General features: G+C 42.6%; 1 protein-coding gene across 1 annotated transcript in view; it reads left to right on the top strand.

Moving 5' to 3' along the window:
* afg2a (AFG2 AAA ATPase homolog A) overlaps positions 1 to 16,579 on the top strand; it is a 107,807-nt gene that overhangs the window by 71,276 nt on the left and 19,952 nt on the right. Inside the window, exon 16 of the mRNA XM_063485127.1 lies at positions 14,798 to 14,962. Within this exon, the coding sequence (XP_063341197.1) occupies positions 14,798 to 14,962 (165 nt within the window). The remainder of the gene's footprint in view (positions 1 to 14,797; positions 14,963 to 16,579) is intronic.

Raw genomic sequence — 16,579 nt, 5'->3', positions numbered from 1 at the left:
AGAGCTGCTTCTACCAGCCTTGTAGCCCCACCTGTCGTTTTTGCCGCCGGCTCGGAGAGAAAGCAAAGTTTGGCTGGAACAGCTGGTTGCCTTGGCAACACTTTGTGCCACAGCAGCGGATTGGAACAGGAACTGGCCTATCCATGTCAGTCTGCAGGCAGGATCTGGGCCATGCCTTGTGTTAACAGATTATCTGATTTCCATTCAGACGGCTCGGGTATCAGCCCCACTCCTCCGTTCTCTGGAAAAGCGACCCCAGCCAGCCTCTTTCTGAAAGCCCCCAGAGCCCTCCTCTCTTCTCCCATTTCCTGTCTTAATTACGCACTCCTTTGTGCCGTTGTTTTTTTTTCTACCCTCCCTCCTCCTCTCCTGCCTCCCCTTCTTCTTGTCTTGATCCCTCACCCCCCTCCCTTCTCACTGTCTGTCTCTCACTCTCTTTTTGTGAAGAGATGAGGACCAAGATTTTGAAGTTTGAGGTCTGTTGTAGGGACCGTCCTTGGCTTCCCCCCACCACCACTACCTCCCACAACCCAGCTCCCCTTCTCCCTTCCATCGTCTCTTCACCTGAAAGGGAATACTGTGTTTTCGATGCATAAAAGGCTTGGCGCTGTCAACAGGATGAATCCACCAGGGCCCATGGAAAACATACTCAGCTACAGTTTCTCTGAAAGGGAAGAGGAGGGGGAAGAGGAAGGTGGATGGGTGAGTGAGGGAGGCAGCTGGAAGGGATTACAGTGCAGTTTCATAGGCAGCACAATTACAAACATACCAAGTGTTAACTTGGCTGTGTAGCATAACACCGATGATGATGCTTTGGCTCTAGAATTAAAACAAGATTTTTCTTTCTTTCTCTTCTTTTTGGTGTTTGTATCCACAAGTGTGTGTAAAGTGTTCCCGGGGTGTTCACAGCTGTGCAAAGTTATGCTCAACTCCTCAGATCCCTGTACAGGTAAATTGAAGGTTGGGTGTAAAGAAAAACAAGGCGGAAAAAAATAAAAGTGTAAAGTTTTTGCAAACATAATCAGCCAAGTGGGCACCTCTCCTATAACAGAAACAGGTTTGTCGCCATCCTGCATGGGATCTGGTTACCAAGCCAGGGCATTGAGGCAAGACCAAGAGCGGGTGACCTTGTCTGTGGTGAAATCTGACACAGGTTTTCACATGCTGGGTGGGGGATTTTTTTTCTCCCTCCCTCCCCCTTTCCCTGTCTTGTTATCTCCTGCAGTAGGTGGCTAATTGCTCTGATGTTGTAGATTAGATTTAGCGCACAGCTCTTATTGTGCATATTGCAGTAGTACATAAAAGCAGGATGTGGTTCAACTGTACTCAAATGCTATAAATAACTTTAGGAAAGCCACATCATTTTCAGGGGAATTGGGTAACTTAATGAGATTTTTAAAATTATATATTTAAGGCAAATATACAGCTATTTGTCACCGCAAAGAATCCAAATCTAGCAGAAAATGATATAAATATAACATCAAAGTGACCAAATTAAACTCATACACGTTCATGGTATTTGTTTTAAGGGTCTATTAAATTATGTTAACAGGCTTTTATGCTTAAAATATTTTTTTCATATTATACGTTACTACACCACCTCTTTCTGCCATCTGTTAATAACACCTTAGTTTTACTCTTGTCTCCCCTTCTGAAACAGATTGATTGGTTGCCAGGCTCGACGTAAAATTAAGTATTGGTAACCGACTGTAATTTTATGAGTAGAGGTGAGCCTTTCTAAGAAGAAAAAAAACAAAACAAAATTCATCCACAAACTTTTTTTTTTTCCTTTAAAGACATGCCAAACTAGAAGACAGTATGCCAGTATGTTGCTTAGTGATGCAAATAAGTTATGATAGAAAATCATGGATTTTAAATGTGGTGTTGTAGACAGCATTAATACAGTATGGAAGGCCTGAATTGTGGGACACTGGGAAAATGTACCGGCAATCCCCCATTTGGGGCCTAGGAGACGGAGGAGACCTCGCAAACAAAAATGGAGTAAGAGGAGCAGCCTGCGCATTTGGCTACATGCTAACCCACACAGACCGGCTTTTCCCAGTCTCTTCCTCGCTAATGCTCAGTCACTCGCCAAGAAAACAGACAGGTTTCATCTAAGGATCATCTCATGCAGGATGGACAGCTGTGTGACGATTGTTGGAGAGACCTGGCTGAATAACAACATCCCGGTGGAGGAGAGAGGTACTCTCTGTTTGAGCAGATGGGACGGCAGCTTTAGCTAAATGCAAAGGCGGAGATTTAGCGCTATACTTAAACAAGTCCTGGTGCACAGCTACAAACATTATCGTGTGTCTCCCTAACATCCTCTATCATTGAGCTTGTACCAAAAAGATCAGCTGTGTCTTGCCTCAACGATTACCACCCCATCGCCCTGACAACAGTAATTATGAAGCACGTTCTGAAGCACATCAACAACATCATCCCTGTTGGTCTGGACAGCCATCAGATTGCATGCAGGTGGAACCGTTCAACAGAAGATGCTGTCTCAACAGCACTGCAGTCAGCCCTGACCAACCTCAAACATCCAAACTCTTATCTTAGGATGCTATTTGTTGACTTCAGCTTGGATTTCAACACAGTGATCCCGGATAACCTGGCTCTGAAGCTTAATAACCTGGGCCTGTCGACATCACTTTACCACCGGATCAGGGATTTCCTCTCCGACAGGCCTTGGGTGGTGAGAGTGGAGAGCTGGACATCTTCCACACTGGTCCTGAACATAGGCACTCCACAGGGCTGTGTGCTCAGCCCGACCTTATTTACTCTCTTTACTCATGATTGTTCTGCCATTCACTTCATTAACAGTTGTGGAGTTTGTGGATGATACCACCGTGGTGGGTCTCATATCAGACAATGATGAGACTCATTATAGAGAGGAGATCCAACACCTGACACAGTGGTGCATCCTGAACACCAGCAAGACCAAGGAGCTCATTGTGGATAGCAGGACATCCAGGAAGAAAGGAAACGCTCCTGTCCTCATACACAGGGAGGCAGTAGAGCATCTGGACAGCATCAAGTTCTTGGGTCTCCACATAACATCTGACCTGACCTGGTTGCTCAACACATCGCACCTGGTGAAAAAAGCCCAACAAAAGCTCTTTTTCCCCAGGAAGCTAAAACCGACCAGACTCTGTTTTGCTGGTTGTGAACTTCTTCAGAGCCACAATGGAAAGCAACCTCTGTCTTAGTATGACGGCAGCTGCACACCACAAGACAGAAAGAACTTGGCTGGGAGAACTTTCTGAAAACAGCACAGGGGATTGTGGGAAGTCCACTCCCACATCTGGACTCGTTATACGCTGGATGGATCCAGAAGAAGACTAGACGTATCGCTGCCGACCCCACCTCCCCTGGCAATGGACTGCATATACCGCTTCCTTCTCCAAAGCTGTACAGGAACATACAAACACGCACCACCAGACTGAGAGGCAGCTTCTTCCCCAGAGCTATGAAATCTCATCTAAATTCTATCTGTAACTTTCTGCACATTTTTATTCTGCACACCTGCACATGTGAATAGTGTGCATTCAAATGTTTTATAGTGTTGGTTGTGTGTATGTATGTATGTATGTATGCATTTATATAGATATCAAACAAAATTTCGCTATATGTGAACACATAAAGGCAATAAAGGATTCTTTTTCTTCTTGTTATTATTATTATTACCTTCATACATATGAAGTTATGTATATGGAAGGTTTGCAGTTGGGTTATAAGTTCTCATAATGGTGCCATCAAGGTGGTCTGTTCAAGTGTTACCTTAAATAAATAATTTACTGTACTGTGCACAGGTTTCAGGCACGTTAAATATTTAGATTATCCTCCATACAGTGTCATCAGGGAAGCTCCTGGTGTTATTCAGAGAGGCGCTTGACAGCAGCCACAAGCTTACAGCCAAACTCATAAACAACAATGCTCAGCAACAAGAAGAACTGATAGTATGCCTACAAGAAAGGCCTTCATCTTAATCTGATAAAAGTAAGACGCTGTAGTAAAGTTCGTGCTTGGAACAAGCAAGAGTACCCTGAAAAACACTACACAAATATGTTATAAAGGAACTAGTACTTTTTTGAAGGAAACAGCATTAAGCATTTTGTAGTCATTATATTTTTTGGTTTGTTTGTTTTCTTTGTTTTCTTGTTTTCTGTAATGTAATGATAAACAGAAACTCATTAAAATTGGGTTTTCTATAGCTAAAACTATTAAACATGCAGTTTAAGTAATAAAATTGCGCATAATAATAATATAATATAAATTCATAATAAAACTCTTTCAGCGTGAGTTTTAGGTTACGAGTTGGATCTAAACTTTGTTATAATATTAACCTCTTCATAGTTGCCTAGGCTTAGAAGGCCCATCATCTCAGTTCACCTATAATGAATCAACTAACTGTTGACTTTGCTTGAAAACCAGCAAGTTACTTCTGTAGATCAGCCCAGATTAACACTTTGTAAAGAAGTTTTGTGCAAGAGCTTCTAATATGCTTGTCAGAGGATATTTCTTTCATTGTAATATATTTATACTACACAAATCAGGCATAACGTTATGACCACTGATAGGTGAGGTGAATAACACTGATTATCTCTTTACCACTCGCCTGTTAGCGGGTGGGATTCAGTGGGAGCAAGTAAACTTTTTGTCCTTAAAGTTTATGTGTTACAAGCAGAAAAAATAGGCAAACATAAGGATTTGAGCGAGTTTGACAAGGGTCCAGTTGTGATACCTTGAAAACTGGGTTAGAGCATCTCCTGCAGCCGTGTTCCCAGATTGCAATGGTCAGTATCTATTAAAAGTGATCCAAGGAAGAAACAATGAGAAACCAGCGACGGGTCATGGGCGTCTAAGGCTCACTGATGTATGTGGGGAGTGAAGGCTTGCCCATGTGGTCTGCCAAAATGGGCCTGTGATCATCAGAACTGGACAACGGAGCAACGGATGAAGGTGGCTTGGTCTGACGAATCACGTTTTCTTTTACATCACGTGGCTGGCAGGGTATGTGTTGGTCACTTACTTGGGGAACACCTGGGACCAGGTTGCACTATGGGACAAAGAGAAGCCACTGGAGGCAGTGTAATGCTTTGGGCAATGTTCTGCTGGGAAACCTTGGGTGCTCCCATCCATGTGGATATTACTTTGACGTGAACCACCTACTTAAGCATTACTCTGGACCATGTACACCCTCTCATGAAAATGATATTCCCTGATGGCTGTGGCCTCTTTCTGCAGGATAATGTACTCTGCCACAAAGCAAGAAATGTTCTGGATTGATGTGAGGAGTACTACAATGAGTTTGAGGGGTTGACTTTATCTCTAAATTCTAAATGGTCCAAAAAAGAGTAAATATCCAGTGAGTTATATGGACGAAGATGCCTTGCTGATCCCAGAGGTCAGAGGAGAATGCCCAGACTGCTACATAGACTTGCCAAAAGTGGTAAAGATTAGAACAGTTTCCTGGTCTGATGAATCTTGATTTCTGCTGTAACATTTGTATCGTAGGGACCTTGCCATGGCAAACATCCATCCATCCATCCTGCCTTGTATCAGTGGTTCAGGCTGCTATTGGTGGTGCAACTGAGCATCGTGTAAATTCCACAGCCTACCTAAGTGTTGTTGCTGGCTATTTCCCTTTCTGTATGACCACAGTGTATCCATCCTCTGATGGCTGCTTCCAGCAGCACATCACAGCATGTCACAAAGCCAAAACGTGTTAAACTTGTTAAACATGTTTCTTCAGCATGACTATGAATTAATTGCACTCAAATAGCCTCCACAGTCACCAGATCGGGATCCAATAGAGCATTTTTGGGTTGTGGTGGAACGGGAGATCAATGTGTATGTGCAGCCAACAAATCTGCAGCAACTCTGTGATGCTCTCATTTCGATATGGACCAAAATCTCTGAGGAACATTTCCTGCACCTCGTTGTTTTGCATGAAGGTGCAGTCCAGTAATAGCAAAGCATACCTAATAAAGTTTCTAACCAACTCTATCAGCACAGCTTTTACTCTACAGTTTGCTCTCCCCTGACAGCTGTGTAATAGACATCATGGGTTACATAATATTAGAGGGAATAGCTGTATACTGTTTTTGTTCTTTTGTTGTCTTTTGTTTTATTCTCCGTCTTCCTCCACCTTTGAGGTATTGTCTCTGATAGCATGTCCCCCTGTTTCTTGTCTTTTGTGGACCTACGCTCACACACTAAGAGGTAGAGACACACACTCGGCTCTCTCACCCAGGCCCAGCCTCAGCTCAGGATCAGGGTAAACAAGCTAATGTTTAGATTTCACGGAAGTGGAAACTGATCTGGCCGAGTCGAGTCTGTCACTCAGCAACGTGCCTGTTTATGTTTTTCTCTTTGTTAAGTATCTGCAAGTGGCAGCATATGTGAGCATTCAATTCTCTGCGTGTGAGTTTTTGTGAGCTCGTGCGTGCACACTTATAAAGGAGTATAAAACCTTTTGTTTTTAAGCATAGAGTGCAGTTGCAAACAGGTTGTTGTGGGAGAAGTTATCTCTTCCGTTGCAGGGACTCATGATGTTGTGGATGATTGGGGCGATAGAGATGATGGAGGTGGAAATAACTATGATCGTGGTATTAAGTGTGAAGCTGGTGATGCCGGTATTGATGTTTATGAAAACCACCCTTTTCAGATATCTTTCTTCAAAGTTTTTTTTTTTTTGTCTAATTCTTCTTTTGGATCATTTATAATCTTATTTGAAAAGCCTTGAATTCCTATCATGTACCAATGACCCATTTAGGATTAGGGTTCTGGTTTGGTTTAACTTGATAATAAAGAGGGACTGTTTTTAACAACAGAAGAGTTTACATTTCTAATAATAAATACAATTTGGTGTTACAGATATTCTTTGTTTTGTTGCTTTTTTTCTATTAAGATCCTTTTTGCTGTGAGAAATCGGCGGCGTAACCAATGTAAAATTCCTAAAAGGGCTCCAAAGAAGGTTGCATGCAACTGTGTGAATGTTAAGAGTTAAAAAGACATGATGGAATAACAGTGGTCATTTTCTTTCTTATCTAAAGCAACTTTATACCCTGACAAGTAAATGTTAATTCTTTTGGGAGTGATATATATGCCATTCTTTGAAAAAAAAAAAGTGTAAATAACAGTAACGTTAGAGACTATGATATTTTTTGTTGCAAATGAGCCAAACAAAACTGTCATACTCCTTTAAAACTGTACAAGGCCGTACAGTGACTCTCTGTCAAGTTCTTCAAAGCACTAATCTCTGAAGTCTTCCTCTTTTCCTTTTTTTTCACCACTACATCCAGAGGACGACAGGGGCTGTCAGAGAAACACAAAGCACTCAGGGTTGCGTGTTAGGAGCCGCCTGAATGGCACCAGGCCTAACGAGAGCCCGGCAGGGACCACGAGGTGGGCCTGGCACCTGCAGTCTGTCTCTCGGGGGAAGTGGGGCCTCCGTGTATGTGTGCAGGATGGGGATGTGTGAGGTGTGTAAGTGTTGCTGCATGCTGCAGATGGAGTTTTTCTACAGATGCATGTTTCTACATGCATGTATTTTGGTAGGGGGTGCAATAAGATGTTTTTGTCCTCAACCAAATACTTAACCTCTGTAGAGGATATTTAAGCAGCTCATGACATTCTTTATAGATATGTTTTAGTTTTAATGGGAAATTCTGTGAAACATCTTTGCATCTGCCGTTCTTGACTGCCTTTAATTTTAATTCAGTTCAGTTTTATTTATATAGCACCAAATCACAACAACAGTCGCCTCAGGGCACTTGATATTGTTAGGTAAACACCCTGCAATATTATAGAGAAATCCCATCAATCAGGTGACCCCCTTATGAGCAAGCACTTTGGCGATAGTGGGAAGGAAAAACTCCCTTTTAACAGGAAGAAACCTCAGGCAGATCCAGGCTGATGGAGAGGCAGGCATGCAGTGACCAGTTGAGGGTGAAGGGAGGGAGACGGGACAAAAGATATGCTGTGAAAGAGAGCCAGAGATTAATAGTAATTCGTAATTAAATGCAGAGTGATGTATAAACACACAGTGAGTGGATGTGAAATGTGAGAAAGAAAATCTTCTTAATCTATGACATTAAAGTGAGTGTCTTTATTTGCACGATGAGTGGATAAATGTCTCCATCAAATAATCACTTCAGTCTTACTATGAAGACTGCAATAATTCTTTACTGAATGTGTTGTATTTGGTTTTCAGTGATTTACCTTTTTATATATGGCTAACTTGGGGCGATGGCACAGTTTCAGATTTTATAGTGGTGCTGCAATCAGCAGGTTTAAGTTGTTGTTGTTGGCTGTGTCTGTTGGATGGCCCTTCTCCATACGCACATGGACACACGAGCATGTGTTCTACAAGAATACCAGTAGTCTACCAGAGGGTGACAGTAGCACTTGCAAGCTCAAAGTCACGATTGAGACAAATGAATTAAGCCAGAAGAAGTGTCTGTAGGAAAACATTGCTCATTGGCTGTGGCTGCTGATTTGTTTGAGGCAGCTACTGGACCAGGGAGTTTCGAGGGTGCTCACACATTATGGAAACCAGACCCTGATGAGTTTACACCAAAGGCAAGGCTGCATAGAACTGAACTGTGAACTGTGGACAGCTCACAGGAAACACCTCTTTGTAAAGCAAACATACATGTGTTTTATGGCAGGCGCTTTACTGCGTTTTTATTTTGGGCTCCAATGAGCCGACTTTTCAACATGGTCATGGTCTTATTTCCTCTGCTTTTCTTCACTTTTTTTTTTCTGCTTGACAATTACCGCCCCCACCTCCACTCACTCACACAGACGCACACACATACATGCACTTACTTTGCCTACCTACTCCTTTCAAAAAGAGCGTTATTTTCATTGAGGTGTGAGGGCTGGCCATTTTGTGTAGTTTCAACACAATCGTGGACCTCCAGGACAGCTGTAGGGTCCCCACCCTCTAAACCCAAAGGAAGCAACAACACAGCTGCTGCTACTTCTTTACCCCCTTCCTTCCCTGATCGCGGCCCCTTTACCTGCTTACACAACGCACATAAAAGGTAAAAGAGGTGGGACATCTAATTCTGTAATAATTATTTGCCCAGTTACACTGGGCATGCACATGACTGCACTGTTTCTAGGTTTTGAGCCTCCTGCTTGGTTTACAAATTTAAAAAAGAAAAGAAAAATCTAAAATCACAACACTCTAGAAAAAACACCACCTGCCTGTGTATTAAGGAAAATTTTGGTCATTTTTTATGATAATAACAGCAAACTAATTTAATTTCCTGAAATCTGGGCGCTCTGGGGCATTTCTAAAAAGATGTGCTTCAGGACAAGAAATGCAAGCATTCAAACAGTCATTGAGGCTTTTAACAAAACCCCAGATTAGTGAGTGTTATTGGAACCCAACCCACAATCTTTTGTGAAGGAACACATTCTATACACCATTTACACACTTGCAGGCACAGTGTGTTATGTCTGTCAACAGGTAAGGTGCAATCACCACTGATTTTATATACAAATATAGTAAAATTAGATGAGTTTCTGCTATAGAAATGGAAGTGATGACTTCTATTTGGTGGCATAAAAAGTCATAAATGTTATCTTTGATGAAAATGTCTTGATTTATTATGCTGTGCGGCCCTAAGAGTAAAAGTTTATAGTTCATACCGTATTTTGGAGTCAATACTTTGAATATTTCAAAAAAGTGTCTTTTGTCCCGAACGGCTTTCTTTTCCCGTGATGAAAAATGATTTTTTTTTCTCTAAAAGAAAATATTACTTGCTAAAATGGTTTATACTTTATTTTAAAACTCTAAATCTTCACTTCCTCTTGGCTGTGCATGAGTTTGTGAGACAGCGGGGGTTAACAGCGGCAGAGTTATTTGGTTCTTGGACACGGTGGCCTCGCCTGCCGGATGCAAGTTTGACTCAAGGGCAAAATCCAGAGTGAAAGCCTCTCATGTTTTTGAGCGGTTGCCAACTCCTCTCTTTCGCTCTCTCTCTCTCTCCACCTCTCACCGCGTACTTACTTTCTTCCTCTGTCATTCTCATCCCTCTCTGCTCTGCTGTCCCCTCCCCTCTCTCCTTGATTTACTCTCTCTTTCCCTCCGCTCCGGTTCTCTCTGATCCTCTCTCACGTCGAAATCAAGACTGACATAAAGAAGGTCCAGTGTCTCTCTGAAGACAGCGTGGCCTCGATCAGAATTATGTCACCTTTGTGAAAGGAAGTGTTGCGCAAAATGTTCTGTAGATGCAAATCGGATTTGCGTGATTTGAAGGATTTGAAAAACAGAACCGGCTGATAGCTTGTTTTGTACTCTGACATAAATTAGAGTGACGAAATAAAGCTCAAGGGTATTTTCACATACTTGGAGAGGTTTTTATACAATGAGGCCACTCTCTGCAAGAGTTTAGTGGGAACAACAAGGAATATGTTGAGTCCAGGTGGTTAAAAAATCCAAGTCAGGTTCACTTTGTGGTAGACATATGAAAGGAAGTCGTTCCTTCTCCCATAAATTGAACAACATAAATGTATATCCATAAGATAACTATAACTATTCTAGCAATCAATGCAATAAGTTAAGGTTATAGGTGCCTGATTTTTGCACATAGTACAGTCCACAAAACACCGATGCAGTGTTTTTAATGACTTGCTGCTGCATGTGACATGCCACACACCCAGGTGTGACTGACTGAATTCCTTCCCTTTTTGCACTTTAGCAAGCGAAAGGTAAGGCACTTTGATTAATGATTGGCATGTTGTGGAAGGATCAGAACATAACACATTTCACGGAAGTGACACAGATGCCACGCAGTCTTCCACTCATGCATGTTGCACAATCGATGTGAGGCTCAGTAGGTCTCTCATCTGTAAAAGGAAGCTCCCTTGAAAACTGTGAAAGAAAGAAACTGGCTCTGGATTTGTGTTTTTGTGGAAATTGCTCCTGAGCTGGGACTTTGTAAACCAGATTTTTCTGAAAGAGGACATCCACTGAACCACAGCTGTTGCAGAAAATCTTGACTTTAAGAATACCAGTGACACCTGACAGTCGGTAACATTTACTGGTATTCGGCTAGTGCACTGTATCTAAGATTACTGCATCTGAATGCTGACCTTTCTGTGAGCTCTGTTCCCATCGTGCTTTCTGCATTTTCTGTTTTGTGTGTGCTTGGAATAAATCCAGGGTGGCCCATCTCCGAGTCGGTATGACTCACCAAGGCCTCTAAGGATTGCAGACTGACAGGTTAGGAAGCCACATACAGCAAATGCCTTCCGGCAGGCAACAAAGTCAACTCATGTCTCCTCAGGCAAACCTCTCATTCATGCAGACAGCCTGCTATCATGCTGTACATTTTAAAAAGTGCCACTGAAAACAGCTTATTGGAAAAACAGAGATAGCACCAGATGTGCAGGGAAGAACTTAGTCATCATGTTCAGTTTCATGAACCCGGTGTTTCATTTCGTTTTTCATTTAATCTGAAGGCGCCGTGAGTAACAAAGCAGATCTTGATCTTGATTTAGTCACACCAAGTCTAAGTTTCTATCTAAGAATAAGACACCTGAATTGCGGGGGCGTCCGTTTGTAAACAGTTTGTAGACATAGCTCAGAGCGGGTCAGATTGAAGCTGGCCAAGAATGTGCTTAGGAACAACACTCCAAGGAAAAGATTCCCAGCATTCCTCATTGGTTAAGGAGAGGTACCGGCCTTCGCAGATAGGAAGTCGTCTGTCATTAGGGGGTAATCACTTCTTGTGGAGGATTGCAATGCCTTGGAATGATTACTGTTGTTATCGGCAGTGAAACTTGGCGCAGAAAGCGTGGATGAGTTTTTTCTCTCTCTTGTCTCTCTCTCACTCTCTTTTTTTTTGGTCTGCTTTTTAATCAGCTTGACTGATCCACATGTTTTTCCAAACTTTCTCAGCATTGCAACATACATTTTGCTGGGGTTAAGTCCACAGTGCACACTCTGCTGGATTCAGTGGTATATAAATGGTTCTGTGTTGACTTAAAGGTGGTTGGTATTTTTTACCTAGGGGCATTTCTAATTACTAATGGCTCATGTGTAATGATGCCTATCATGTCAGTGGTGCAACAAGGTGGATGCAATCCGTCATGCAGACTCATGTTAGAACAGCAGAGAATTTATACAACTGGGTTTTGTCTGTGGTGGTTTGCTGTCTCCCACACCACTTATCTGTGTTTGTTTGCAGGGCTTTGGTCCTGCTGTCCTTTCAAGTGGGTTGTCTGAGTGCCCTGGTCTGGCTGGTTTTGTCCTCTCCTCTCTCATCTCCTTGCCTGACTCCTTTTTTTCTTGCCTTCTGCCAGCGGAGCCAAGACTTCAGGTGGAATGATGCCGTTACGAAAAGAGCCCGTCAACGCTTGCCCGACATGCCAAGCCAAGTATTTGTCTTTTGGGGTCCCCCTCCTTACCTCCTCCTCCTCTTATTCCACCACACCACCACCTCCCCCGGATCCTTGAGAACAGGAAGTATATCTTGTTAAGTGATGGATGGGCCCCCTGCTCTTGCTGGGAGGAAAGAAAAAAAGCCTTTCTTTCCCTCCAGGGCAGTCAGATGAGTTTAGCAGTCTCAAAGCTGAGGGTCGGCTCTGCTTTTTCGGGAGCGTCTTGGAACCCTCGGAGCCCGAGTGCCTGGAAGCCACAGGCACTTCTCCATTATGTGTGCGGAGAGAATTAATAGCTGATAAAGTGCAAAGTGGTGTTTTTGCACTAGGAAAATGGATCGGAAATTAAAACGATCCGTCCAAGGAGAGTTTATTGGAATATATGTGTGCTTACATGCACGCTTGCATATGCGAATGTGTTTGTCAGCTTGTGTGGGAGTGACTGAGTTATTTAGTCCGGGGTCAGCAGGTTTATGTTGGCATGCAGCCGCCCGATACTTCCAGGGAGAGCAACTCAGGAAGTGTCCCTGGCACGTCCTCTGCATAATGCAATATACTGTGCTGCAACAGGCTTGACTTGCTGTGACAAACAATCACAGATTAAAGTTCCCACTACAATCACCTCACGCCTTGAGCACAGTTTTGTACCAACAATATATATTAACCCACAGGAAGAAACATAATAACAAACCTGATCCCACAGGTGCTGTTTTATAATTGCTTTGCCAGATGCACCTTATTAGGCCTTAAGCCCTTACATCTTTGATTTAATACTGCAGCCCTCCAGCCACCCGTCCATCCATCTCCCAGCATGTCACTGCAGCAGCCACCCCTTTCCTGCTTTGATTGAGGGCGATGTTATTCCTCTCTATCCATTTTGTTACACTACCGTCACAGATAGCCACCCACCTTTCTGTAATCAAGCGTAAGAATCGAGAGACCTGAAAAACAAGAACGTTTGCTGTCATGAGCCACGGCTCCTTTGTCACCCATTACTCTGTTGTGGATACGTAAAGGTAGCTACTAACGTTCGTCTCCGGTTTCTGTCCTCTCATGTTCCATACACATGTACAGGAAAACCAGTAGATAAAAGGCTGGGATACTATCCATCACCCCAGTAAACTGGAATTAGCTATCCAGAGGGGAAATATAGCAAACCGTAAAACAAAACTCCAAACCTGAAATTTCCTCCAAGACACTTATCGAGCAGGTGGTCTTCAAATGAAACACGGAAAAGATTTTTTTTGCTTACATTTTTTTAAGCTGGAAAATTCTATGCACCTAGAGTTCCCTTTTTTTAAATTATGGAATATAGGTTTTGCAGATGTTTGGCATTTCTGCTTGTTAAGTGAGTTAAATATCAACCTTATTAAAACCCAACACAGAGTGCTTATGCACTAGTTAGCTGAACTTGTAGCATGTGCTGATTGTTCTGTTCTCCTACTCAAACATACAGGATGACATGATGTACAGTAGATGCTCATATTCTTTGCAAGTAAAAGAGGAGAGTTGCAGAGGTAGAAGCGCAGTATCTAACAGTTCAAAGGCTGCTTGTCCAGTCCCTCCAACCTTCACTGATCACTCCTGACATGGCCTCCTGTATGGCTTGCATCTGTGAGTATCTCCTGTCTCGGCTCCACAGGCCAGAGTCTGGCCCCACTGTGGCCTGTCTGGCTCAGAGCCAGGGCCTCCAGGACTTACTGACTCTTAGGAGAATAGCAACAAAGAAACTTTGAGTTTCGTTTTCTGTTTATAGTTCATTCCATTGCTACCAATAAATGCCAGTTCACACTGTGCTCATTTATTTTCCCAAACCCAAAGCTCCTCAGCTAGTTGGCTTGTCAAATGGGTTACCATACTGCAGCTTGTCACGGCCTGGCTGAGGACAGCAGATGGAGGCAGGACATATTTGTCAGTCTGTCTGCTTGTCTGAGTTTGAGAGGCGCCTGCCACTTAATGACGTCTGACAAGCGAGACAGCGGCAGCTTTGGGTACTCAAGGACTGTTTTGGGGTCACAGAGATGTGATCTGTAGGAAGTGGAAGGTTTATCAGATAATGGGGAGATTGTCTCCACACTGACGCCAGAAGTGGAAAACTCAAATTTCACAGTTTGTATATCAGGCATTTGCTTTATAGTCCTGTTTAAATAGGCATACAATTAATTCAGGAGTGGACTGAACTATTTTTTCCCGGGTTAACCAGCAATAAGGTCAAAGGTCAGAAACATAGTGTCGTGACAGTATTTTTGTGACATAAGAATGGCGATGTACAAAGGAAACACTGTTGAAATAAAGCAATAATGCTGAAAACATTTTTAAAACCCTTTGTGTGTCGCAATTTTTGAAATATGACCTTAAAACAGATGGTGTCTGTCATTTTTCTTTCCCACAGGCTCTGATGCGTCCAGGTCGCCTCGACCGAATTGTCTACGTGCCGCTTCCAGATGCGTGTACCAGAAAGGAAATATTTTCTCTGCAGTTTCGTAATATGCCTGTCGCTGAAAATGTGTCTCTTGACCACCTGGTGACTCGGACCAACGACTATTCTGGAGCTGAGGTGAGCTTTAGGAATATCTTTTGCTTGCAGCACATAAAATCACAACTATGGTCTTCTTTCAAATTATCACTGACGTTAGAGACAATATGTCTTTTGCAAACACACAAAAATTCTTGAAATTACCAGTTACCAAAATTGACAATTGGGACACTAAAAAAAAATGACTCGTAAAGATAAGTGATGATTTCCATATAGTTACCCAGCAGGTTGTATTGCTTGGATATCCGTATCTCTCTACCACATGTCAAACTCGATCCACTAAAAGAATAACTTTGACTTAAAAATCGATGCTTTATTGCAGTTTTGCAACACCATTCTTACTACTTCTGGCACGTAATAAGAAATTGTGAGTGTAGCCAGAATTGCAGAAAGATGTTACTATGCTTTTCTGTGATGTCTGCATCGTGTCTGTACTGTGTCACAGAGCACCCTCGTGATCTCACAGCAGACCGGGAGAAATCGTACAAACAGTTCTTTGTGTAACAGATTTGTCTCTCTGCATTTGTCTCCCGCGTGATTCACATTGTCTCGAGCAGAGAAATTGCTGCTGTTCTCCATGGCACAAGTAACTCACAAGTTCTAAGAAATTGTGCAGTGCTTTGAAAACAGTGCATCACAATTTGGCCAAAATAAACTGAGTGTTTCCTATGCAAGATCTAGTTTTTGATATTTTTTTTAAAAATCCCTGTTTTTTCTTGACCTTCAAATTTATACTGTTTATAGATCGTAATCTTAATTGTAAAAATTTGCTTTAATTCAGCTTGAAAAGTTATGGATGTGATAGGAAATAAAGTGTTTGTCACTTAATACCACTGTGTGTTATTACTTGCAATTTTTCTTTAGCTATAATTTGAGATGCATGCAAATGAAGTTTCCAGTATGCTAAAGCTGTTTTCACACATGAAGTCAAGACAATATAAGGAGAATCAGGTCTAGACGTCGCAGTTACCCACTGTGCACTTTGGAAAGTGCATGTCAAAGGCCGGACAAATCCACTGTGTAATCATCTTTGCCATAAACAATCTAACATCACAAAAAAGCTGGTAGATTAAAGACCAGCTAATGTCAAAACCAACTGAGTCAGACATTCTTCCTGAATGCATCTCAGTCAGGTAATGTCTAAGAACTTCAGGGTTTCAGTGTATGGCTCAAACAACACCCACTTCACACCATAAATTGCTAGTACACGTTAACAACCAAGTACAAGAGCAAACAAGCCTTTCAGGAGAAACTGTCTTAAAAGGTGCTCGGTTATCCCTGCTTTAGCAGAATGGTGATTGGAGTTGGGATTGTTTGGTCATCACTTTCCAGCCACTGTAAGAGCTTGGTTATCATTCCCAGTGGGTGTTAAACACAGCCAGGGCTGCCCCTTGCCACCAGTTCTGTTCATAAGTTTATTGTGTGTCTCGTGGACTGAGGATTTCGTGTCAGACTTTTGTGGATGATGTGCTTCTGTTGCCTTAATTGAGCAACAACCTCTAGCTTACAATCAGGTGGTTTGCAGTGAAGTGTGAAATGGCTGGGACAAGAAATAGCTCTTCAATCCTGAGGCCATGGTTCTCTGGTGGAAAAGGGTGGCGTGTCTACAACGGGATGGGAATGAGTAACTGGAAGTGA

This window comes from Pelmatolapia mariae, linkage group LG2, assembly GCF_036321145.2.
Source record: "Pelmatolapia mariae isolate MD_Pm_ZW linkage group LG2, Pm_UMD_F_2, whole genome shotgun sequence".
In the NCBI taxonomy this organism is placed as follows: Eukaryota; Metazoa; Chordata; class Actinopteri; order Cichliformes; family Cichlidae; genus Pelmatolapia; species Pelmatolapia mariae.
The sequence above is the reverse complement of the archived record's forward strand: the minus strand, read 5'-3'. Positions and strand labels throughout refer to the sequence as shown.